This window comes from Eubalaena glacialis, chromosome 11, assembly GCF_028564815.1.
Source record: "Eubalaena glacialis isolate mEubGla1 chromosome 11, mEubGla1.1.hap2.+ XY, whole genome shotgun sequence".
In the NCBI taxonomy this organism is placed as follows: Eukaryota; Metazoa; Chordata; class Mammalia; order Artiodactyla; family Balaenidae; genus Eubalaena; species Eubalaena glacialis.
Genome location: NC_083726.1, coordinates 116,651,957 through 116,675,663, shown reverse-complemented (window position 1 = coordinate 116,675,663; position 23,707 = coordinate 116,651,957). Strand labels below are relative to the sequence as shown.

Sequence of the window (23,707 nt, the reverse complement as noted above, 5' to 3'; positions counted from 1 at the left end):
GAGAGGCCGCTCCTCGGCCCCTGCCCCACAGGTGTTCAGAGGCCCCTCTCCTCGGCCTCCCCCAGCCCCACAGGGAGCCAGGAGGCCGGGCGGGGGCTTCTGGGAGGGAGGCCAGCTCCGCACCCGGGGGGTTCAGCTCCTTCAGGGCTGCCTCCGGGCTCTCTGGCTGGTCCCCACCCTGGAACCACGTGTAAAAGCTTTCAAACGCTTTTTCAAGCAGTTTTATTTCCAGCTTAAGGTCAGGACTGAGTGTGAATCCTGGCCGTGCCGTTTGCTTCAAGCAGTCACCTGCCTCTGATCCCTCACCCCCATTCCCCAGGTGAGGCTGGCCTCACTCCAAGGTTTGTGAGGATAAAGAGGTTATGAGTTTGGAAAATGAGAGCCACAATCAACAATAAGAACACACGCTTCTGATAAGGAAGAGAACCAGGGTTAGAACTTGAGATGATCTGACTGTGGCCAAAAGGAAAGAAAGTCACACTACATACATCGTGAGGTCCCTCATCCTGGAGTTTGGGAGACTGAAAACGGAAAACAAGGCTCCTCGGAACCTAGCACAGAGTCCCTCTGTCTCAGGCAGAGGCAGAGCCTTGGAGGTAGATTACCTGAGAGCGGATAACAGGATGTTTTTCTCAGGAGTGGACCTTGATAAACAAGCCAGAAACTGTGGCAACAAACAGACTGTGACTTAAGTTTTGCAGCCTGAGACGATGCAAGGCCAACAATTACCAGTTACATGGCGTCCAGGGCACCGGGGGACAGATGTTCTCCCTTGGGACCGGGAAAGACGCCGTTCACCTCAAATCCTGGTCAGACATCGTCGGGCAGTTCCCAGGGCCGCGGCTCCAGTGCAGGGGGAGGTCGGTCACCTGGGAACCCACCCCAGCTGCCTACGTGCTCAGTCCGCTCTCTTCCTGGACCTCTTGGGCCTTGGGATCAAAAGGTCAGAAGAAAGAGGGCGAGGATGCTGGCGCTGGGAGGGGAGTCCCAGCGTCTGGAGGGCCCGTCCTCGTTCCCGGGCAGCCGACACGGCTCAAGTGTCTCCAGGGATTTTGTTTTGGGGAAGAAAAGAGATCAGCATTTCTCTTGGTGTGTATTGACCCTTTCAGGAAAAATGGACTGAGCGCCAGGCACTGGCTGCCCCAGGTCTGGGCGAGAACGCTGGTTGTCAGGAGTCACACGTGAAGGAGACAGGCGGTAACTGAAGCAAATCCTGGGGGACAGCCAGTGACCTGCCTCTGCCCAGAAAGATGCAGCAGGGAAGGCGGACAGAGACTCCGGGATGGGGAAAAGGCAACCTGAGGCCCCAGAGGGCGTGAGGGCGAGGGCTGCGGGTGTCCGGGAAGAGCATCCAGCGGGGCAGGTGCCGTCCCTGCGAGCAGGGACACCGAGTCACGGAGGTGACGGGGCCGAGGCCTGACCTCCCGAGGCCTCTTGCCTTTGGTTTTTCTTCTGAAAGGAGAGTCCACTGGAGAGTGCTGAGTCTCAAGGTGACGGGACCACCGGCCGCTGAGTGGAGAGCAGATGGCGAAGGTCAGAGGTGAGAGCGGACAGAGAGGATCCAGGCCACAGGGGAAGGTGGGCGGGGGTACGCGGGTCGGAGCCGGGACAGGAAGGCTGCAGGCACCGGGTCTGAGGGCTGGCAACATGGGAAACTGGGTCTGTGGGAGGAACAGGGCCGGAGGAGACTGGCGGGGGGCATGCTCAGATCCCTGCCCTCAGGATCCCGTCAGTACACGAGGTTATTAGCACTGGTTTGTGGTGCTCCCGCCCAAGAGCCTTTATCATCCCCGACATCAGCAAAGGGACTGAGCGTCTGCAGACCGGGCCTGGAGTTGGGGAGAGGAGGTGGCCGGCGCCAGGACTGGAGCCTTAGGAGCCCGAAGGCCAGGAGATTAGTGTCCTGGCTGTTCTTCCAGACACTTGCTAAGCTGTGGAGAGGACCTGTTTAATTCCAACTGCAGGAAACAACGGGCCGCACGGAAAACCCTTTCTGTCGGAATCCAGACAAATAATTGAGAATCTTGCAGCCGTATCCTCTGCTGTTTGTGGAACTAAATCACTCGTTTATAAATTGTGGTTCACTGGCCACTGGAATAGGGGTACCTAGGAGAAGCCGGAGAAACCAGGGGCACCCCGATCCCAGGGCCAGTGGAGCCGCAGGTGCTCCTCCACCAGACGACGGGCCCACGTCCCCAGCCACATGCCAGGCGCTATGGCCTGGCAGCTCCCTCGAGCCGTGAAGGCAAGGTTTGTGGGTGGTGAGTGGATTGTCAACAGTCAGCAGAAAGGAAACTGGCAGCCAGGGCTGTCCTGGAGTCACGTTCCACAGATGCTCAGCCCAGGGCGACGGAGGCCCAAGTGCCTGCCACTCTGCCAGAGCTTGCTGGGTGCCTGCCGTGTGCAGGGGGGGACTCAGCTGAGAACAAAAGCAGGTCCCCCCCTCCCAGGCCCCGGGCAAGGGCGATTCTTCCAGAAAGCAGACCCGAGGCACCGTGCTGCCCGACCCAGGGGCTCAGTGTGCACTACAGGGCCCGGGCCACCGGGGTGTGGGCGCCTCCCTCACGAGAACCTTTCACCCCTTTGACTTGCGAGGCCCCCCAGCCTCCTGGGACCTGTGTCGCTGGATCCCAGTGCCCCAGGACACCCCTCCCTCCGCACACCGCCTGTCTGAGCTGCCCGGCTCCCCCGTCAGCATCCTCCCCGCCTTCTGGCCATTCCCTGCCACTCAACACCCAACCCCCCAGCCCCTGGTAGCCTCTCCCTCCTGTCCCCAAAACCAAGCAGTCTCTGCCTTCACGCTTCCTCCGAAAAATAGGGCCACGCACGTGCTGGGCTGGGACTCGAACAGAAGCTGGGTCAGTGTTGAGAAACCTTTATGGCAACTTGAGTAATTTCATGTTTTAGAATCTATCAATAAAGATGTGCGCTTTTGTTTTTTTAATTCTATTTTTCTAGTAATCCATTTTTGCTGTATTTCACAAAATTACTGGTCCATAGTAGGCTGTGGGGAAACAGACCCTTCTTCATGGGTAGAAATGCTGCCCAGACGCCAGCTCCTGGCCTCCACCTGGCGCCCAACCCGCTGCTCGCAGGACCCCAACCCTGCCCAGGGTCCGCCTTACTGCACCCCCACACCCTGCCGCCCTTGAGCCCCGCACTCACTGTTCCCCTGATGGGACGGAGGTCCTTTGGGCCCCTACTCCCCACATCGGCCCTTTCAGCCGCTCCAACCTTGGCCTCTGTGGGCCCACCTGACGCCCAGGAACAGGCCCAGCCCAGGGCTCCAGCCAGAGTCCGCGGCTGGCATCCCATCCAGATGCTCGGTCTTGGGGAGTGGCCCGAGCCCCATCCTGTGCCCCCCTCCCCTCGCCCTTGGCTCCCCAAGCGTGCGAGGCCCTGGCCAGCTACTGGAGGCCTCCAGGATTGGACCCCTGGCGCTGCAGCCCCCAGGGCACTGCACTTAAGCGCGCGTACGGTACCCGTGCACCAAAGGAAACGAGGCCGTGCCGCAGCCTCCTGTTTGCCAGAAGCGGCTCCTTTCCTCCTCACTCTAAGCTCGACGTGGACAGTCACCCGCCTTCAGCCAGAGCTTCTGCCTCTCTACTCCCTCGATGGAGGCCAGATCCCCGCCCGCTGCGGGACGACTGCTTTGCGAGAGCCCCGCTTGCCCCTTCACCCCGAGCCATCTCCCCTCCTGTTTCTCCGACAGGTGGGCTTGAACGAAGCCCCAGAGGCTACTACTTGGGGTGGGGGCGGGGGGGCAGCCCCACCTCCCCAGGGGTCTGGAGGTCAGGGAGGAGGACAAACAGCACCGGCCTGCAGGCCTGCTTCGGTATCGTGCTGGCCTCTCCGCACGGATACCTTCTGTCCATCTACGGGGAGAGGGCGCTGCAGGCGGGTTTGCAAGGTCCCTGCGCTTCCAAGAACGTTAAAGCTGAGCTGGGACCTCAGTGCTGCCCTAGGGTTCTTCCAGCTCAGGGGCTGGAAAGCTTTAGGGAGGAACGTGATGCTCTTAAAGCCCAGCTTCCCGAGCGGTCAGGCTGCGGGTCCGGATGCAGGGGACTTTGTTGCCCAAGTCAGCAGCCCCCGCTTTAGCCAAGTGATCTCACTCAGTGCGTTTCGTCTCCACGTCACAGCCTTGCTGAGGACCACGCAGGGCAGTGGGGCAGAGTGGGCTTTGCAGTCAGGCTGCTTTTGAGCTGCATGATCTCCTCTTTACCACTCACTAGCTGTGTGACCTTAAGCAAGTTACTTAACTTCTCTGTGCTTGTTTCCTCAACTATGAGACATACTCCGACGTAGAGAACCTGGCACAGCACCTGGCACATACGAGGCGTCCACTTAATGATACTGTCCCTCCCTTTCCTGGTGGCAGTGGATGCTGACACAGGGTGTGAAGTTGGGTCCAGAGGGCACAGGCCAAGGACATTACGATAATCCAGCAAGAGGCAGAAGTAGAACCTGCAGTGGGAGGGAAGGGATGTGAATGATTTCTGTGAAGCAGCAGCATGGCCAGGTGACACGTGTGAACCCCCAGCCAGCAGGAGGAGCGTCAGGAGGACTGCGGCAGTGAGGAGATGGGGGCAGAAAGAAAAGCCTGGCTGTTGACGTGAGTGTAAAGTGTAGCCACGGAACAGACACCATCGCACACCAGCTAGGGTGCTACAGACAGAGCCGGAGCTGCTGGCTGGGCCTGATGCCCTGTGGGTGGGAACGTGAAGTGGTGCCGCATCCGTGGGAAACAGGATGGCAGCCCCACAAGAAGTTAAAACCTGAGTTACCTTATGACCCAGCAATTTCACCCCTGGGTGTGCACCCAGATTTGAAAGCAGAGTCTCGGACATGTACCTGTGCACCCATGTTCACTGCAGCATTGTTCACAGTAGCCAGAAAGGGGAACAACCCAAACACCCATCGACAGGTGGTGTATAAACACAATGTCGTCCATCCACACAGTGGAGTGTCACTTAGACTGAAAAGGACGGAGCTTCTGACACCTGCTATGACACGGATGCACCGGGAGGGCACTGCGCTCAGTGAAATAAGCCAGACACAGAAGGACAGCTACTGCATGATCCCACTTATCCGAGGAAACTGGATCAGTCAAAATCACAGACACAGAGTAGTGAAAGTGGTTACCAAGGGCGGGGGGGTTAGTGTTGAATGGGGACAGAGTTTCAGTTTGGGATAAAAAACTTCTGGGGCTGGATGGTGTAGTGGTTGCATGATGATGTGAGTATGCTCAATGCAGCTGAAGCATACACTTACCAATGGTTAAAATGGTAAGATTTATGTGTATTTTACAATAAGAAGCAAAACAAAGAGGTGAGTAATGAAGGTAGTAAATTACATTTAAACATGAATGGGGGGCACTGGGGAGCGGAGGAAGGTGTCCACATTAATGTGAATTACAGTAAAATGGTTAAGAAAGGGTTTTATAAACAAAATAGACAAGGTGTAGGAAATAAAGTCTGGAAATAAAATTGCAAATTGTTTACTAATTGAAGAATTTAAAACACTGGCAAACGAAAAATTACAAAACAGCAGCAGGACACATGGGTGTCAAAGTCCAACAGGAATTTGGAAAGGGTGTCAGCGTCTCAGAATTGATGGAAGCGCCAGTCGGCTGCAGTGACAACTGAGGTTACAGGTAAAAGTCTGGTCGTCTGGAGGAGGCGTCCAGAGGAGAGAGGGTGGGAGTGGGGTGAGATGGGGCTGTGGGACAGGCCTGGGCCATTCCGGCAGGGGCTGATGCACTGCCAGGGGCCACGGAGGAGCGGAGGGCTGTGAAGCGGGTGTGGCCAAGGCAGCAGCTCAGTCCCCGCCTCCAGGAAGGGAAGGGGGAGCCAGATGCCGGGAGGAAAATGCCAGGTGAAGAGCTGGGATGAGTTGGGATGAAGGTAAAGAGAGGAAACTGGGGCAGCGTTTATGGGGAGGGGACCCAGGGGAGGAGATGGGTGTGGTCAGAGGACTTGTGGGGGGGGGGGGGTAGAGCGAGGACGGTCCTGCCCCACGGACCTCGGGACGCCCCAACCCAGGGTCCAGGGTCTGATCTTAATGAACCCTCATAGGATTCCTGTGCACACCGAAGCTGCAAGTTTTGGAGAGTGGTTTGCAATGCTGACGGTACAAAGGTCACCAGGAGAGCTCTGAAAAACCCCGATGCCAAGGCTGCGCCCCAGACCAGGGAAAAACTCTGTGGGGAGGGCCCAGGCATCTGATTTTTTTAAAAGTCCAGGTTTTTAAACCCCTAATGGGTGGCCTAGATTGGCAACCATTGGTCTAGGGCATTGCAAAGCCGAACATAAGGTCACTAAAATTTGTTGAATCAATCACAACAGCAGCAGCGGGAGATGCAGTAAACGGATGGATGGCAGAAATGACTGGACGGCAGGTCTGCTGGGTTTAGACCCCAAAGCATCCACCAGTCCAAGGGTGGGACTCGAAGCAGAGACAGGCGAACAGGGGCAGGCGTCAGGAGGGCGGGGTCGGGGACGCAGCGGCGGTGAAGGGCTCATCAGCCCTGAAGCCACGCGCACTCTGCACCCTGCCTCAGGCCCACAGGCGCTGGCTGAGGCCCGGCTCACTGTGGTTCCTCAGGTCTGGGACGGGAAGCCGGAATCCACACTTCTAACGAAGCCCCGGGCAGTGCTGCAGCCCAGAGCCACACTGGAGCCCCCTCCCTGGGCCATGGGACACACAGGACTCCTCCCAAGGCCAGCTCCACCCCTGCGCCTTGGGGATCACTTCCGGAGGCTGTTTTCTGCACTGTGTCACCTTCACTGCAGTTCAGCCTGGCGGGGGGGTGAAAGGGGAGAGAGGGACTCAAGCCAGAACAGGGCTCAGAGGAGACCGAACGGAACTGGCCTGAGACCCTGCCCCTCAGGGTCTGGCCCTGCGCCGGCATCTCTCCCGACCCACCATGGCAGCTCAGCACTGCGTTCTGCTCGTATGTTGCTCTCGTCCAGCCTTTCTGCCCAGCTTTTCTCCCTTTACTGTGAAGTCTGCAGACAAAGCCGTATTTTTCCTTCTGTCCTGTTAGTAAGTACGCAAGCGCCAGGCACACAGAAGCGATTTAATAAATACTTACTGAGAAGGTGACTGCGAGTTAGTCTGTTTTCATCTTAGTTCCTGGGGCTGGGCCACGTCCTTGCCTTCCTCCTGCCGACTCAATTCCTCCCCAAAGCAAAAGCTGTGGACATGCTCCAAGGAACCAACTGCAAGGCTCTAAAAAATAACACCCAGCCTTAACTGGCCAGAACAGCTCCGCCATCCTGCCACCTGCTGTCCGGAATGAGGTTCAGACCCAAGCAGCTAGGAGCGGGCAGTGCTTTTCCAAGTCGGAAGACTTCTCAAAGGCACCTGAATTGGTACCCACATCAGGGACGCAGAGGGGGTGGGGCTTCAGAATACAACAGCCAAATCTGGAGACTTTCCAGCTGCCTCCTTGGCTAGTATTTCACCGTCCATCTTTCGCTTAAGATTTTTGCTAGAATTGCCTAAGGAAACTAAAGGAGTGAACCTCGGTAGCAGAAAGGGAACAAAAACAGGTGCACAGATGTTCCCCTTTTAAAAACCCAAAGGAAAACCATGAGGCCAGGAGACAGATCTCCAGGATGCAGCTGGGGGAGGGGACAGGTGGGCTGCGGCAGCCTGGACACTCAGCCCAGAGGCATTTCTCCCACAGGCCTCTCCACAACGATTCAGGGCGAAGGTCATCTCCAAGGGCCTGACGTGGTTAATCTCACCCTGGAGGTGCCACTTGTTTATAAAATTAAGACATCTTTCTTTCCTCCCAATGACAGGAATAGGTTTAGAGACAAAAGCCATTACTGTCTAACAAGACCTCTGGATGTTTCCAAATGTCAAAATGGAAAGTTCTGTCAGAATTTTGAGACTAACCCGCATTGATCACTCATGGCTGGCTTCCTTCCTTTTCCCTAAATCTTCCCCACCAGCTTTCTTTTCACGTTCCAATCTAAAGTAAGCACGGGTATCAGATATGGTACCCGTGGGGCTTAACAAGTGTAAATGTCAAACAATGATTCTGAAAACAGGGACAGATTAACACCATCTGCTGGACCAGGTCTTGAAACAGAGTTGACCAGTGGAAGACACTTTGTTTTGGTCCCAAGGAGATAAATCTGCGAAACACCCGAAAGGCATTCAGCTAAGAGCTAAGTTCCTACTAAAAAGTCAATCTCTGGCTAAAACTGTCAGAACATTCTGGCCTTCGTTTGGTGAGGAATTCATGTCATAGTAGGAGGGGTTCCAGTTGGGAATCCAAAAGTTAGAAATCAAACTTTACACGTATTCATACGAGCACACACAGGTCCACACATCAGGATGCAAAGGGGGCCAGGCCAGGGTCCTGGCCACCTGCCCCCCGCCCTGCCCAGGCTGAGGGGACTGAGAGTCAAGCGAGACAAACACTCCAACTGGCATCACATCAAATTCGGGGTTTACTAACAACTTCCACTTTAAAGTTCATTTTTTTGGGTTTCAAAAAACATATGGAAATGCAACTACTCAACTAGAAAATGTGACTGACATAGTATTTTATAGGAAAAATGCTTTGTATGGGGGTCTGACTGCACTGTGAACACAGTTCTTAAAAAGGACAAGGACTGAAGTCTCAAAAATATATACCAACACATCAATGGGGACAATCTGACAACAAACAACTGGAGGTCACGAAGGTCACAGCCCAGAAAGTGATAAACCTGAGGGGGAACAGATCTGGAAACTGGGACTATTTGTGGTAGCATTTCTAGTGAAAAGTATTACTTACAAGGATAAAACAGGCCAGGAATTTTTGTGACCTAAGACTACAGCTAACTGATAATAGGCGGCTCCTCTTCATCTCTCCTCCCCCTCCCCCAACAACAAACACCCTCCCAGGAACTGGGAAGGAAAACTAAATTGGGAGGGAGGAGAGCACCGCCTAGTCTCCAAGCCCCCAGCCTGGCCCCCGGTGCACACTTCACTTACAGGCCGGTCCGGGTTTGGGTGGGACGGTGTTTGTGCAAGCGCCTGGGCTGGTGAGGGTGGCCCCGGGCTGGGCGCAGAAGGCGGGGCCCACAGGCCTGGCGGGGAAGAGTGTGTGATCCCAGACGCCGCCTGGACCCACCAGCCAGCTTCGTTACTGCTCAGCTTCTCTGCAGAGCCCCCGTCAGCGGCGCAGGGCCCACCCTGTCCCCACCCCGTGCGTGCGTGGCCCGCGGGGACCATGTGGGCTGAGATGGGGCTGCCTTTTTAGGTGACGGCCCTGGGGCCTAATTCAAACCTCTGTCCTGATGGGAGTTTGCCCCAATGATGAAAGTGACACAGGACACACACAACTCACACGTATCACCCTGCTATTTTAAGAATGTACTTTATACAAAATAACCAGTTCATATGGAAATAAATCTACAGACCTCCAAGGATCAAAAAGCTTTTTAAAAAGTTCTTTTAAAAAATTATCCAACACACAGTATAGACCTAACTATTGAGGTAAGTGTGGCTCTCAGTGAAACAGGGAATCAGCAGACCAGACAAAATATACACAATATAAAAATAAATAGCATTCCCCTTTCCAGTACTGGCCAGGAAAGCCCACAGGCTTCTGCAGCAGGGGAGCTGGGCGCGAGCCCCAGCTGCGGAGGGGGTCAGCGTTCAGGAACTCACTCCTGAACCCACCTACCCTTTCCAAATCCACAGGACAGTCAGCTGGTTTGAGGCATTTCAACATCAGCCCCCAGGGCAGAACGAGGGAGAGACCAGTGGGCAGGCAGCCCACTGACGGACTGCTTGGCAAGGGCCTGTGAAGCACGGTGGGGACGAGGAGCAGCCAGCCTCACACGAGAGGACGCAGGGCAGGGAAGGCCCACGTCCCGGGAGAGTCCAGTCATGGGCTCAGCCCCTGGCTGGGGACCCCGCACCCGACAGCCCCAACTCCCACATGACCCGATTTCTGGGGTGGGCACCCCAGTCCTTCAGCTGGACTCTGAACGCCCTGGATGCCGCCGTTCTGTGACGGTCCCCGCCTCGGGGCTACTGGGTTAGGGTTTCACAGGAAATTTCAAACCAGGACTTGAGAGCAGTGTGTAGCTGTAGATTGGAACTTCCTTTAAAAAGTGAGAAAAAAGCTCAGCCCAGGTGATGCTGGCTGTCCTGGACAGCACACAGCCCACTCCCGGACCCGGCAGGAACTAAGACAAGTGATGACCCAGCAGATAACCCGCGCGACAGAGACCTGGACGCCCAGTCACAAGAACACTGCCAGGCTCTGCGGGCTAGGCTGGCTGAGGGCCGAAGGCTTTCAAGTTTTTCAAGGCATGAAAGTTTTCCTGTTCAGAGGCACCCGGGGCCCCAGGTAGGGCGTCCTGCTGACAAGAGGCCAGTATGTCCCCAACCCCTACCCCCTGCAAGGGAGAGGACGCAGCAGCTTTAGTTTCACTTTTAAAAGGTGGGATGAGAGAAGTGTTATGAACAGGATCCTGCGTGTCTGTCCTTACTTAGTCTTCATATGTTTTTACCGTAATAAACTTTAGCCAAGAGCTAATTTTAAATGGACAGACTCTGAGGGGAAAAAACCCCAGGCCAGAAACCTTCCAAAAGGCTCTACTTTTCTCTCTGGATCTTTTATTTCCCTGGGTCCTGGGGAGACAGTTTCTAACCAAGGTCAGCGGTGGACGTGAAGTCCTCCCGGCCCCTGACAGGTGGCAGTGGTCCCAGGGGAAGGTGCCTCTGGGACCTCCTCCCAGGCCACGTTCCAGCTGGGAGGAGCGCAGGGGCCCCACCAGGGACGGCCCTACCGGCCAAGGGACACAGCAGGCTCACCACAGTCACCACAGGGGGCTCCACTCCCTCCGCACCTCCTCAGCGTTCCACTCACCCAGAAGGGAGGCTCCTGTCCTGTCCACAGCTCCTCGGGCAGCGGGGGATGGGGGAGCGGCTGCGGTGGGGGGAGCAGAGCAACCCAAGGCTCCGAGGCCCCCAGGCGGAAGGAGAGGGCAGAATCGCCGTGGTCCCTCCCGGCCCTGCCCCGGGCTGGTTCGGCTCAAGGCAGGGGTGCCCACAGCCTCACACCCGAAGCAGCTTCAAGGCCGGCGGGGAGAAGGCTCTGGGCCCAGACCAGCTGCACAAAGCTGCAGTCTCCCCTCCCGGCTGGCGCACAGACACGCGGGGAAGCAGCATGTCCTGGCCACGGTCCTTCACAGCTTGGGGGCCAACCTGGACCTGCCCGCAACCCTACCCCATCCTTCCCGAGGGGCGACGCTGACCTCCCCACCCTGAACCACATCACGCCAGTGACAGGGTTCTAACAAGAACCAGGATCCAATGAGAACACAGCCCCCAAACTCACTCCATTTAAAAGCACGCCAAATTTTAGTCTGGTAAGGAAAAATTCGTGTTTCTGTGCAGCGTGTCTGGGAGGCATCCGCGTTCCCAGCGCTCAACCTGCCCAAGCCTCGTGCGCCCCGCAGGTCAGCATCCACGTGTTTGGAGCTGGTGCCTGGGTTCCACGTGGACAACAGGGATGTTTCCAACTTGTTTCTTTTCCTACTGAAAGCGCAGGTTTATTCCAGCTTCATCAAGGACGCCAGGACTGGAGGCAAGGTTCTCTTGGCCCCTCACACAGTTGAATTTATAAGAAACAAGTGCAAATCAACCAACCAATGTTTTATGGAAGCTTTTCTACTATCCCAAAGGCATGCTTAAAAATACACTATTCTTTACAGAAACCTGTAACTTGAGGGCATCTTCCTTGTTGTTTTTTTTTTTCTTTTTTCCTTTGTGGGATATTCGAAAGTTTAAAACGTATGAGTCCTAACTTTGGTGGCATCTCAGCTAAAATCAAAGAATGCTAAACAGGGAGAATCCAGTGTCGTTGGCTTCTAAAACTGTAATAAAGTAACTTAATACTGTAAAACTGTTTCCTATCACAGACAGACAAGTGATTTCAAGAACTTGTTCTTGATAGCTATTTTAAATCACCATGACTTATTTTACTATGATTCACATAAAATTAATAAAAACTATATATACTGAAATATTCCTAAATTCAAGCTGTAAATCTATAGAATACATTTTCCTATTAAAAACTGTGCAGCTTCTTTATTGATACTAAACATATACAAACCTGAGTAGTCACTGCCACAAACTGTGATTCGTGCCAGGAAGCTTGTGACGTCTTCTAGACCACAGTCCCGGCAGGTCTGTGATGGGGACGTGTCACCTCACCTTCTAACGAGCAAATGCTCCTGATATTGGTTTACAACTATCTGGCGGGGCAGCTAGCCAACCAGGAGGGGCACTGCTGTCTTGGACCAGGACCTGGGCACCAGGCGAGGGGGCTGCCCCTCAGGCTGACAGGGAAGAGCCCGTTAGCGGAAACACGGCGGCCTTGCCTGCCCTCTCCCCCAGCTCCCAAATGTGAGTGGGTCAGGGCTGTAAACAGAGGAGGGTCAGCAGGGCTGCGGGCCCACCGGCCAGACTCCATCCCCACCACCCGCCCTGCAGGCTTTATGTACAATACATTCACCACCAACGACAGAAATCATCTTAAAGGCAACATGAAAACTCTGTAAACTGGACCCAGCTCCAAACACATCCAACACGAGTAGTCCCTTCCCCAAACGTATACCTGAGTGCAGCTGCCATGACAGCCCACCAGCACCGCGCCCCCCCCCAGGTCAGGATGATCTTCCCTGAACAAGAGTCTCAGGGTCTGGAAAAGCCACCAGAGTCCAGCCCATCTGGTCTCCACTCTCGCCCACGACCTCGCGAGCAGGTGCGTCGGTGAGGAGGGGCGTCCAGGCTCTGGGACACACGAAGTGATGCCAATGATGGGAGAGGTGGGCGGGGCCACGCCCCCCCTCCTCCCCGTTCTCCACCCTTGTCATATGCAGCTTTCTGTTTCCCTGGGGCTTGTTTCCTCCTTGGACTAGCTCTGAGGGAAGCAAAATAAAGACAATTTAAATAAAATTAACATGTGTTAATTGTTGAAAACCATTAAGCCGAGGAACTGCACGCACATGCATTCCTCTCCATCTGGGGAAACAGCCTGATTTGGCTTCGTCAGCCAGTTCTGCCGGAGTGCGGGCTCTGAATCCTGGACTGCCCGACTCACAGCTCAGCCCTGTAGCGGCCGAGGACTCCTGCCTCCAGGGAGGCCGGGTCGGGGCAGGGGAGAGAGAGCCGTCACGGGCAGCTCTGGGCACGGTGCCCAGCACCGTGGACCAACCTCTCCCAGATGAAGTAGGTGGGGAGGGTAAAACAGACAAGGGATCGTATCCAAGAAATGCTGGCAGCCAGTTTGGGAAAAGGGAGTTTAAATAATCCCCAAACAGCTGGTGCCATAAGAACAGGAAAAAGGGACTCGCCAGTACGGGAGGGAAGCTGCTTCCGAGGCCCCGTCAGCTGGAGTGCTTGGGCCGGGCCCTCCCCGGCCGCCCGCAGAACACAAAGCCCTTTCCGGGGACAGTCCCTGCATCGACAGCAACAAACACAAGTCCTTACTTCCTGCCGCCTGGAAGAATAAGAAGAGCTCTGATATTTCATCATTCTGACCTGATCGAGAGGAAGTGTTGGGGGCTTATGTGGTGGCAGCCCCTCCTGCGGAGCTGCTGGTGCCGGTGTCTTTGGGAACGAGGACCGGGACTGGGCCGGGTGCATCTGCAGTCTAGAGACGTAAGTAAGGAACGGTTAAGAATGAGCGAAGACAGACTCAGTGCAAAGGAAAAAACCTTTAATTGTGAAAGTCTCACGCAGACCCTGCCTTGACTACCCAGGGGATCAACACTGGACACTGACACAGGTGCCGCCAGGTGTGGCGGGTGAGAGACGCCTGACACCACCTGTGCAGGACTCCTGACAACAGTGTTCAATGTGACTCTGAACATGAGGAAACAGTGAGAAGAATCCAGGGTCTGGGGCACTCTGACAACAGAACTGGCCTCCGGTCTTTGAAAAACAAAGCAAGCAAAGCCAATGTTGTAAATTAAGAGACTACGCAGGCACAGCAACCAAATGTAGATCCATGAACCTCGTAGATCCATGAACCGCGAATGGATCCTGAATGGGGAAAAAATCAAAAAGAAACAGAGCTACAAGGACACTCTGCGGACAACTGAAGAAATCAAATAAGGCCTCCATCAGACCAGCTGACGTTACTTCCTTTGCTGGGGTAATGGCCTGCGGCTGTGCCCCAGGAGGACGAAGACGAAGACAAGACATGAAACATAACAGGTATTCAGAGAGGTATAAAACAAATGCGGCGAGGTCTTCTGAGGCTGGCCCTGGGAGGGGCACTCGGGTTCTTAAGGTGGATGATGCTGGTTTTATGATGAGGCTCCGAGACTTCTGACTTGAAAACTTCCTGGATGACAGATTACCTGGGTGGGTCTATTAGAATTGTCATGGGGACAGTAATGTGACTTGCCCTAGTTCTGGATAAACCTAGTTTTTTCATTTAGTGTTAGAGGAAGAAATGAGAGGCAAGGAGTAAGCCTGGGACACCACCTGTGACCGCCCACCCCAGCTCTGAGACCCCTTCACCCAGGTGAGAGCCTCTGCCTACAGCTCCCAAACGCTAGCCATCAGGTGTCCAAAATCTAACCGAACGGTCACTTAAATGCCAATTCACTTCCACGAGGGAAAAAACCACCACAGACAAAACTGGACTCCAAAGCTAGCACCTTCCAAGTCCCCAGCACCAACGACCCACACGCTCTTCCCGCGCCCAGACCACGCACACCACCTTCATTCCCAAGGCCGTTTTTCTTTGTAAAACTACCATCTACTCTTTTTTTCCCCAGAAAAAAGCACTCTGTGCAGCCTTACCCGGATGGTCTGTGCATCTCCTGGAAAGGCACCCTCACCCCACTTCCAGGGCCCATCTGCTCCATCATCACAGCCTGGAAGTGGCCCAGGCCCTCTTCTGGGTAGCGGTAGAGGGGGCACTCGGGGGACAGGCCATTGGGCTGGGCCACCACTGGGCGGTGAGGCGGGTGAGCAGCCGTGGGGGAGGAGTAAGCCCTGGGCTGGAAATGCCCGGCCGGCCGCTGCGGCTGGTAAGGAGGCCCCGCGTGCAGCATCACTCCATGCGGGGGGAAAACAGAAGAACCGAAGCCCACCCCCGAGCTCAGCGGTGCAGGGGGTGTTCCGTAGAGATACTCGCTGGCTGACAGTGAACTCTGCCGCTTGGTAGCTGCATTGTGGTTGTCCAGATCTAAAAATTCTTTGGGACTTTCTGGCCTCTCCATAGACTCATCCTGCTTCTCCTCTGGGCCAGGATTCTGCCCATCAGCTGTCTTGGCGACCACGGCGTCCACCCGCGCGGGGGAAGTTAAGGCAGCGCTCAGCGCCTCGCAGCCCTGCAGCCCGGCCCCAGCGCTCTTATCGAGGAAGAGGGGCCTGGCAGGGGCAGGCTGAGCCGGCGGGGGCCCGCTCGGGCTTCCCGGGGCAGGGAGGTGTCTCGGCCAGTCTGAAAAGCCCTGTGGACACGAGTAATAAGGAGTCCTCGGGTAGTGATGGTAGGAAGGCTGAGGTGGCGGCTGGTAGGGGTACCTCATTCCCTGGTGAGGGCGGTACCGGGGGAAGACTCCAGAATGAGGGTCGTGGGACGGAAACGCCCGAGGGGGAAAAGGCTGAGGGTGCGGGGCTGAGGGCTTGCCCCCCATCACGGGGCCCACAGCCTGCAGGCCTGGGCCGACGTGGTACCGTGCGGTGGAGCTGGGGTACTCCAGGCCAGGCGCGTACAGCGGTGAGCACGCGGGCTCGGCGGGCGGCACGGCCTCCGGTGGCGCTCTGCCCTTGCCCTCAGACCCACACGGGGAGGCTTCCACCCTCAGTCCGTTTTCAGGCAGTGCCCCCGGGTCTGCTAGGGCACACCCCTGGGCGGCTGGGCCTGCGAAGCCGCTCCCCGAGAGCCAGGCGCCCCTGCCCGCGTTCACTGGGCAGCTGTCTCCTGTCTCCGAGGACTCGTGCCTGAGCTCTGGGCCATCGGCATCCCTTCCCTGGGGCGAGCTCCGCCTGGCACAGTCGGCCTGCAGCAGGGGCGCTGGGTGAGGTAGCTGCTTGAGGAACGCCCCCTCCAAAGCACCAACACTGGCTGGTTTCTCCTCGAGCCCAGGCAAGGGATCTGCTGCAAGAAAAACGGAGACAAAGTTGCACTTCGGGAGCTGAAACCCCAGCACACGACGGGCGGTCAGACAATGTGGACGTGGGGCCCCAGTGGCGACACCCTGATTCCCCCAACCCAGACCAGGGCTAAGGCTCTGCAGCTCCCGCAAGGTCTGCCAGAAGCCTCGCAATCCCTTCCGCACTAGCAAGGGGGTGCAATCCGTGTGCCCGACTCCAAGGACATGTGTGTGAAACAGGACGGAGGGTGAGCTGGCGCTGGAATTGCAGGCCTGGTTGGGAGGCTGTGCCCTGACAGTGAGAAAGAGGGACCCAGCACAAGGACACCAGGAAGGCCAGAACCTGACCTCTGTCGTCAGGACACCCGCCGCAAGGGAGTAGGGACTAGGTTCTGTTCCCCACCACACACTCAGTCATTCGCACAAAACGGGGCTCAATCAGTATTTGCTGAATGAATGAAAATACACGTCTTGTCTGGACATCTTGAAAACAGGATGCCGACAGTGTAACACTCAAAAGGCATCTTCAGCGTATTACAGAAATTTAATAAACAATCAAACTAAATTACTAGACTCAAATGCTTAATTACAAACTCAGAATTCTTTCCCTTGCTATATTGTGTTTAGTCATAAACACGTCTTATTATTATGATCTCTGAGGTAGGGCAGAGTTGTTGCCCAGAGGTGGTCACAATACGATTCTGGTGAGAGATTAAGGACAAGATCAAGAATTCACGACTTTTAAGATCAACTAGGATCGCAGGCTCCTGATGAACTAACGCTGGCTTTAAAGATCAAAGGTACAAGCTATACAATGATAATGAAAATGTGCACTTTTCATCATTCAGTCAACATAAAACATGGCAACACCTCACACCATACACAAAAATAAACAATAAACAAGTGGGACCTAATGAAACTTACAAACTTTTGTACAGCAAAGGAAACCATAAACAAAACGAAAAGACAACCTATGGATTGGGAGAAAATATTTGCAAATTATGCGACCAACAAGGGCTCAATTTCCAAATATACAAACAGCTCATACAACTCAACATAAAAACAAACGAATCAAAAAATTGGCACAAGACATAAATAGACATTTCTCCAATGAAGACATACAGATGGTCAACGGGCACATGAAAAGATGCTCATCATCACTAATTATTAGAGAAATGCAAATCCAAACTACAATGAGGTGTCACCTCACACTGGTCCGAATGGCCATCATTAAAGAGGTCTACCAATAATAAATGTTGGACAGGATGTGGGGAAAAGAGAACCCTCCTACACTGTTGGTGGGAATGTAAATTGATGCAGCCACTACGGAGAACGGTATGAAGGTTCCTTAAAAAACTAAAAATAGAGTTAACGTATGATCCTGCAATCCCACTCCTGAGCATATATCTGGAGAAAACCATAATTCAAAAAGACACATGCACCCCAATGTTCAATGCAGCACTATTTACAACAGCCAAGACATGGAAGCAACCTAAATGTCCATCGACAGATGAACGGCTAAAGAAGATGTGGTACATATACACAATGGAATACTACTCAGCCATAAAAAAAGAATGAAATAATGCCATTTGCAGCAACATGGATGGACCTAGAGATTGTCACACTAAGTGAAGTCAGAGAAAGACAAATACCATATGATATCACTTATATGTGGAACCTAAAATACGACACAAATAACCTTATCTACGAAACAGAGTCACAGACATAGAGAACAGATGTGGCTGCCAAGCGGGAGGGGAAGTGGGGGAGGGATGGATTGGGAGTTTGGGATTAGCAGATGCAAATTATTATATATAGGACAGATGAACAACAAGGTCCTACTGTATAGCACAGAGAACTATATTCTATATCCTGTGATAAACCATCATGGGAAAGAATGTATTTATATGTATAACTGAATCACTGCTGTACAGCAGAAATTAATACAACACTGCAAATCAACTATACTCCATTAAGGTAATAAAATGCAAACAAAACAAACAAAAATCCATGGCAACTAACAGACAGACTGCTCCAAGGTTTGGTCCTGGGACTTCTCCTCCAAAGCTCTGAATTCCAGACACCTCTGAAATCATTACTGGAAAATTTTGCTAAAGCTGGTATTCACGGAACGGGCCTTTCCTCCAAAGAAACACTAAATGGAAGTTTGAGTTCTAGGTCCACCCCCAACTTTACATGGAATCGTCATCATATTTTGCAGAAGTCCAGGTGTCCCCCACTCTCTCACATGCAACACAGGCTAGATGTCTATCCCAGAAACAAGCATTAATCACACAAAGGAGTCCTGTCACCTTTCTCCTGCAGTTTTAGGTTTACTCTCTTAAACGGCATTTTTGAGAAACCCCTTCAAGATTTGCTGGTCTCACTAACTACTCTTCATTCTCAGCAGACACAGATATGCACCCGAGGAGAGAAGAATGGAGAGAACTGGACCTTAAGTAAAACACTGGAAATGTATTTCCCATGGGTAACTTTCAGGACAGCAATTTTTAAGTTGGGCTGGGTAATGCAGGGGTTGAGGACACGAACGCTGGACCCGGTGCGTCTGGTTCAAGTCCCAGGGCCCACCCAAACACCCCTGTCCCCAGAACTAGATGAAGGCAAATACCCATCTTTGTGCCTTGGAATTTCTATCTATAAAAACGAGGATGATAATAAAAGCTCCCTCAAAGGCTTGCTCTGAGAATTCAGAGGGTCAGTACGGGTAAAAGTCTCAAAAAGAGTGCCTGGTACAGTAAGCACTGCACCTGTGCGGCGATGATCATCACAGAAATCCTTCTGGACCATGACAGGCTCAACCCAGCGTAATTTAAGAAAAAGAGGCTGGAGGCCAGTCTACATTTTGTACAACAGTCTGTGTTAAAAGGTGAGTCATCTTGAGTTGAGTGTCCTGTGAGGAGCTTCAGCGCACGTCCTGAGCTGAAATGTCGGCTCAGCCATTTCACGAGGAACTCTGGTCTGAAGGGCCGGTGGCAAGGCCGCTGCATGGGGCCCGCTATGAGCAAGTGAAAGAGACTAATAAGCACAAAGGGAAAAAAGGTGGATGGGCTAGGCGTGAAGTGAGATTGCCAGATTTATGTCCTTTCCAGATGAAATGTGGATCCTCTCTAGCAACAGGAGGTGTAAAGAGAGAGGACCTTCAAGATGGCAGAGGAGTAAGACATGGAGCTCACCTTCCTCTCCACAAATATATCAAAAAATACATGTACATGTGGAACAACTTGGGCAGAGTAACTACTGAATGCTGGCAGAAGACGTAAGACTTCCCAAAAGCCGTGTGGCTGACAGGGTCTTGGTGCTCCAGCCAGCTGTCAGGCCTGAGCCTCTGAGGTGGGAGAGTCAGGTTCAGGACACTGGACCACCAGACCTCCCGGCCCCAAGTAGTAGTATCCACCGGCGAGAGCTCTCCCAGAGATCTCCATCTCAACGCTAAGACCCAGCTCCACTCAACGACCAGCAAGCTCCAGTGCTGGACACCTTACGCCAAACAACTAGCAAGACAGGAACACAACCCCACCCATTAGCAGAGAGGCTGCCTAAAATCATAATAAGGTCACAGACACCCAAAAACACACCACCGGACGCGGTCCTGCCCACCAGAAAACAAGATCCACCCTCAACCACCAGAACACAGGCACCAGTCCCCTCCACCAGGAAGCCTACACAACCCACTGAACCAACCTTACCCACTGGGAGAAGACACCAAAAACAACGGGAACTACGAACCTTCAGCCTGCAAAAAGGAGACCCCAAACACAAGTTAAGTTAAGCAAAATGAGAAGACAGAGAAACACACAGCAGATGAAGGAGCAAGGTAAAAACCCACTAGACCAAACAAATGAAGAGGAAATAGGCAGTCTACCTGAAAAAGAATTCAGAGTAATGATAGTAAAGATGATCCCAAATCTTGGAACTAGAATGGAGAAAATACAAGAAACGTTTAACAAGGACCTAGAAGAACTAAAGAGCAAAACAAACAATCATGAACAACACAATAAATGAAATTGAAAATTCTCTAGAAGGAATCAATAGCAGAATAACTGAGGCAGAAGAATGGATAAGTGACCTGGAAGATAAAATAGTGGAAATAACTACTGCAGAGCAGAATAAAGAAAAAAGAATGAAAAGAATTGAGGACAATCTGAGACACCTCTGGGACAACATTAAACGCACCAACATTCGAATTATAGGGGTCCCAGAAGAAGAGAAAAAGAAAGGGACGGAGAAAATATTTGAAGAGATTATAGTTGAAAACTTCCCTAATATGGGAAAGGAAATAGTCAGTCAAGTCCAGGAAGCACAGAGAGTCCCATACAGGATAAATCCATGGAGAAACACACCAAGACACATATTAATCAAACTACCAAAATTAAATACAAAGAAAAAAATACTGAAAGCAGTAAGGGAAAAGCAACAAATAACATACAAGGGAATCCCCATAAGGTTAACAGCTGATCTTTCAGCAGAAACTCTGCAAGCCAGAAGGGAGTGGAAGGACACATTTAAAGGGATGAAAGGGAAAAACCTACAACCAAGATTACTATACCCAGCAAGGATCTCATTCAGATTCGATGGAGAAATTAAAACCTTTACAGACAAGTAAAAGCTAAGAGAATTCAGCACCACCAAACCAGCTTTACAACAAATGCTAAAGGAACTTCTCTAGGCAAGAAACACAAGAGAAGGAAAAGACCTACAACAACAAACCCAAAACAATTAAGAAAATGGTAATAGGAACATACATATTAATAATTACCTTAAATGTAAATGGATTAAATGCTCCAACCAAAAGACACAGACTGGCTGAATGGATACAAAAACAAGACCCGTGTATAAGCTGTCTACAAGAGACCCACTTCAGACCTAAGGACACATACAGACTGAAAGTGAGGGGATGGAAAAAGATATTCCATGCAAATGGAAATCAAAAGAAAGCTGGAGTAGCAATTCTCATATCAGACAAAATACTCTTTAAAATAAAGACTATTAAAAGGGACAAAGAAGGACACTACATAATGATCAAGGGATCAATCCAAGAAGATATAAGAATTGTAAATTTTATGCACCCAACATAGGAGCACCTCAATACATAAGGCAAATGCTAACAGCCATAAAAGGGGAAACTGACAGTAACACAATCATAGTAGGGGACTTTAACACCCCACTATCACCAAATAAGGAAACACAAGCTTTAAATGACACATTAAACAAGATGGACTTAATTGCTATTTATAGGACACTCCATCCAAAAACAACAGAATACACTTTCTTCTCAAGTGCTCATGGAACATTCTCCAGGATAGATCGTATCTTGGGTCACAAATCAAGCCTCAGTAAGTTTAAGAAAACTGAAATCATATCAAGCATCTTTTCCGACCACAACGCTATGAGACTAGATATCAATCATAGGAAAAAAACTGTAAAATAATACAAACACAAACACACGGAGGCTAAACAATATGCTACTAAATAACCAAGAAATCAATGAAGAAATCAAAGAAGAAATCAAAAAATACCCAGAAACAAATGACAATGAAAACACGACGACCCAAAACCTATGGGATGCAGCAAAAGCAGTTCTAAGAGGGAAGTTTATAGCTATACAAGCCTACCTCAAGAAACAAGAAAAATCTCAAATAAACAACCTAACCTTAAACCTAAAGCAATTAGAGAAAAAAGAACAAAAAAATCCCCAAAGTTAGCAGAAGGAAAGAAATCATAAAAATAAGATCAGAAATAAATGAAAAAGAAATGAAGGAAACGATAGCAAAGATCAATACAAATAAAGCTGGTTCTTTGAGAAGATAAACAAAATTGATAAACCATTAGCCAGACTCATCAAGAGAAAAAGGGAGAAGATTCAAATCAGCAGAATTAGAAATGAAAAAGGAGAAGTAACAACTGACACTGCAGAAATACAAAGGATCATGAGAGATTACTGCAAGCAACTATATGCCAATAAAATGGACAACCTGGAAGAATGGACAAATTCTTAGAAAAGCACAACCTTCCGAGACTGAACCAGGAAGAAATAGAAAATATAAACAGACGAATCACAAGCACTGAAATTGAAACTGTGATTAAAAATCTTCCATCAAAGAAAAGCCCAGGACCAGATGGCTTCACAGGTGAATTCTATCAAACATTCAGAGAAGAGCTAACACCAATCCTTATCAAACTCTTCCTAAATATAGCAGACAGAGGAACACTCCCAAACTCATTCTACGAGGCCACCATCACCCTGATACCAAAACCAGACAAAGATGTCACAAAAAAAGAAAACTACAGGCCAGAATCTCTGATGAACATAGGTGCAAAAGTCCTCAACAAAATACTAGCAAACAGAATCCAACAGCACATCAAAAGGATCATACACCATGATCAAGTGGGGTTTATCCCAGGAATGCAAGGATTCTTCAATATATGCAAATCAATCAGTGGGATACACCATATTAACAAATTGAAGGATAAAAACGATATGATCAGAAAAAGATGCAGAAAAAGCTTTTGACAAAATTCAACACCCATTTATGATAAAAACTCTCCAGAAAGTAGGCATAGAGGGAACCTACCTCAACATAATAAAGGCCATATATGACAAACCCACAGCCATCATAGTTCTCAAAGGTGAAAAACTGAAACCATTTCCTCTAAGATCAGGAACAAGACAAGGTTGTCCACTCTCACCACTATTATTCAACATAGTTTTGGAAGTTTTAGCCACAACAATCAGAGAAGAAAAAGAAATAAAAGGAACCCAAATTGGAAAAGAGGTAAAACTGCAGATGACACGATACTATACATAGAGAATCCTACAGATGCTACCAGAAAACTACTAGAGCTAACCAGTGAATTTGGTAAAGTAGCAGGATACAAAATTAATGCACAGAAATCTCTTGCATTCCTATACACTAATGATGAAAAATCTGACAGAGAAATTAAGGAAACACTTTCATTTATCACTGCAACAAAAAGAATAAAATACCTAGGAATAAACCTACCTAAGGAGACAAAAGACCTTATGAAAGAAATTATGGATGATACAAACAGATGGAGAGATATACCATGTTCTTGGATTGGAAGAAATCAACATTGTGAAAATGACTATACTACCCAAAGCAATCTACAGATTCAATGCAATCCCTAGCAAACTACCAATGGCATTTTTCACACAACTAGAACAAAAAATTTCACAATTTGTATGGAAGCACAGAAGAGCCCGAACAGCCAAAGCAATCTTGTGAAAGAAAAACGGAGCTGGAGGAATCAGGCTTCCTGACTTCAGACTATACTACAAAGCTACAGTAATCAAGACAGTATGGTACTGGCACAAAAACAGAAATATAGGTCAATGGAAAAGGACAGAAAGCCCAGAGATAAACCCACGCACATATGGTCACCTTATCTTTGATAAAGGAGGCAAGAATATACAATGCAGAAAAGACAGCCTCTTCAATAAGTGGTGCTGGGAAAACTGGACAGCTACATTTGAAAGAATGAAATTAGACCACTCCCTAACACGGCACACAGAAACAAACTCAAAATGGATTAAAGGC

General features: G+C 51.1%; 1 protein-coding gene and 1 long non-coding RNA gene across 3 annotated transcripts in view; both read right to left on the bottom strand.

Moving 5' to 3' along the window:
* Positions 1-205: 205 nt before the first annotated feature.
* On the bottom strand, positions 206-7,307 carry LOC133101368 (uncharacterized). Its single transcript, XR_009702623.1, has 2 exons — positions 7,094-7,307; positions 206-1,509 (listed from the first exon to the last, which is right to left on the bottom strand). It is a non-coding gene; the product is annotated as an uncharacterized LOC133101368 (long non-coding RNA).
* A 4,775-nt stretch (positions 7,308-12,082) lies between these two features.
* The window catches only part of LOC133101371 (chromatin remodeling regulator CECR2), a 151,095-nt gene continuing 139,470 nt past the window's right edge, over positions 12,083-23,707 (bottom strand). Inside the window, exons 16-18 of one of the 2 annotated variants that reach the window (XM_061206099.1) lie at positions 14,833-16,135; positions 13,561-13,672; positions 12,083-12,940 (exon numbers count right to left, since the gene is read on the bottom strand). In XM_061206099.1, coding sequence (XP_061062082.1) covers positions 12,935-12,940; positions 13,561-13,672; positions 14,833-16,135 — 1,421 coding nt within the window. In that variant the 3' untranslated portion in view covers positions 12,083-12,934. The remainder of the gene's footprint in view (positions 12,941-13,560; positions 13,673-14,832; positions 16,136-23,707) is intronic. The other variant, XM_061206100.1, reaches the window with a different exon arrangement.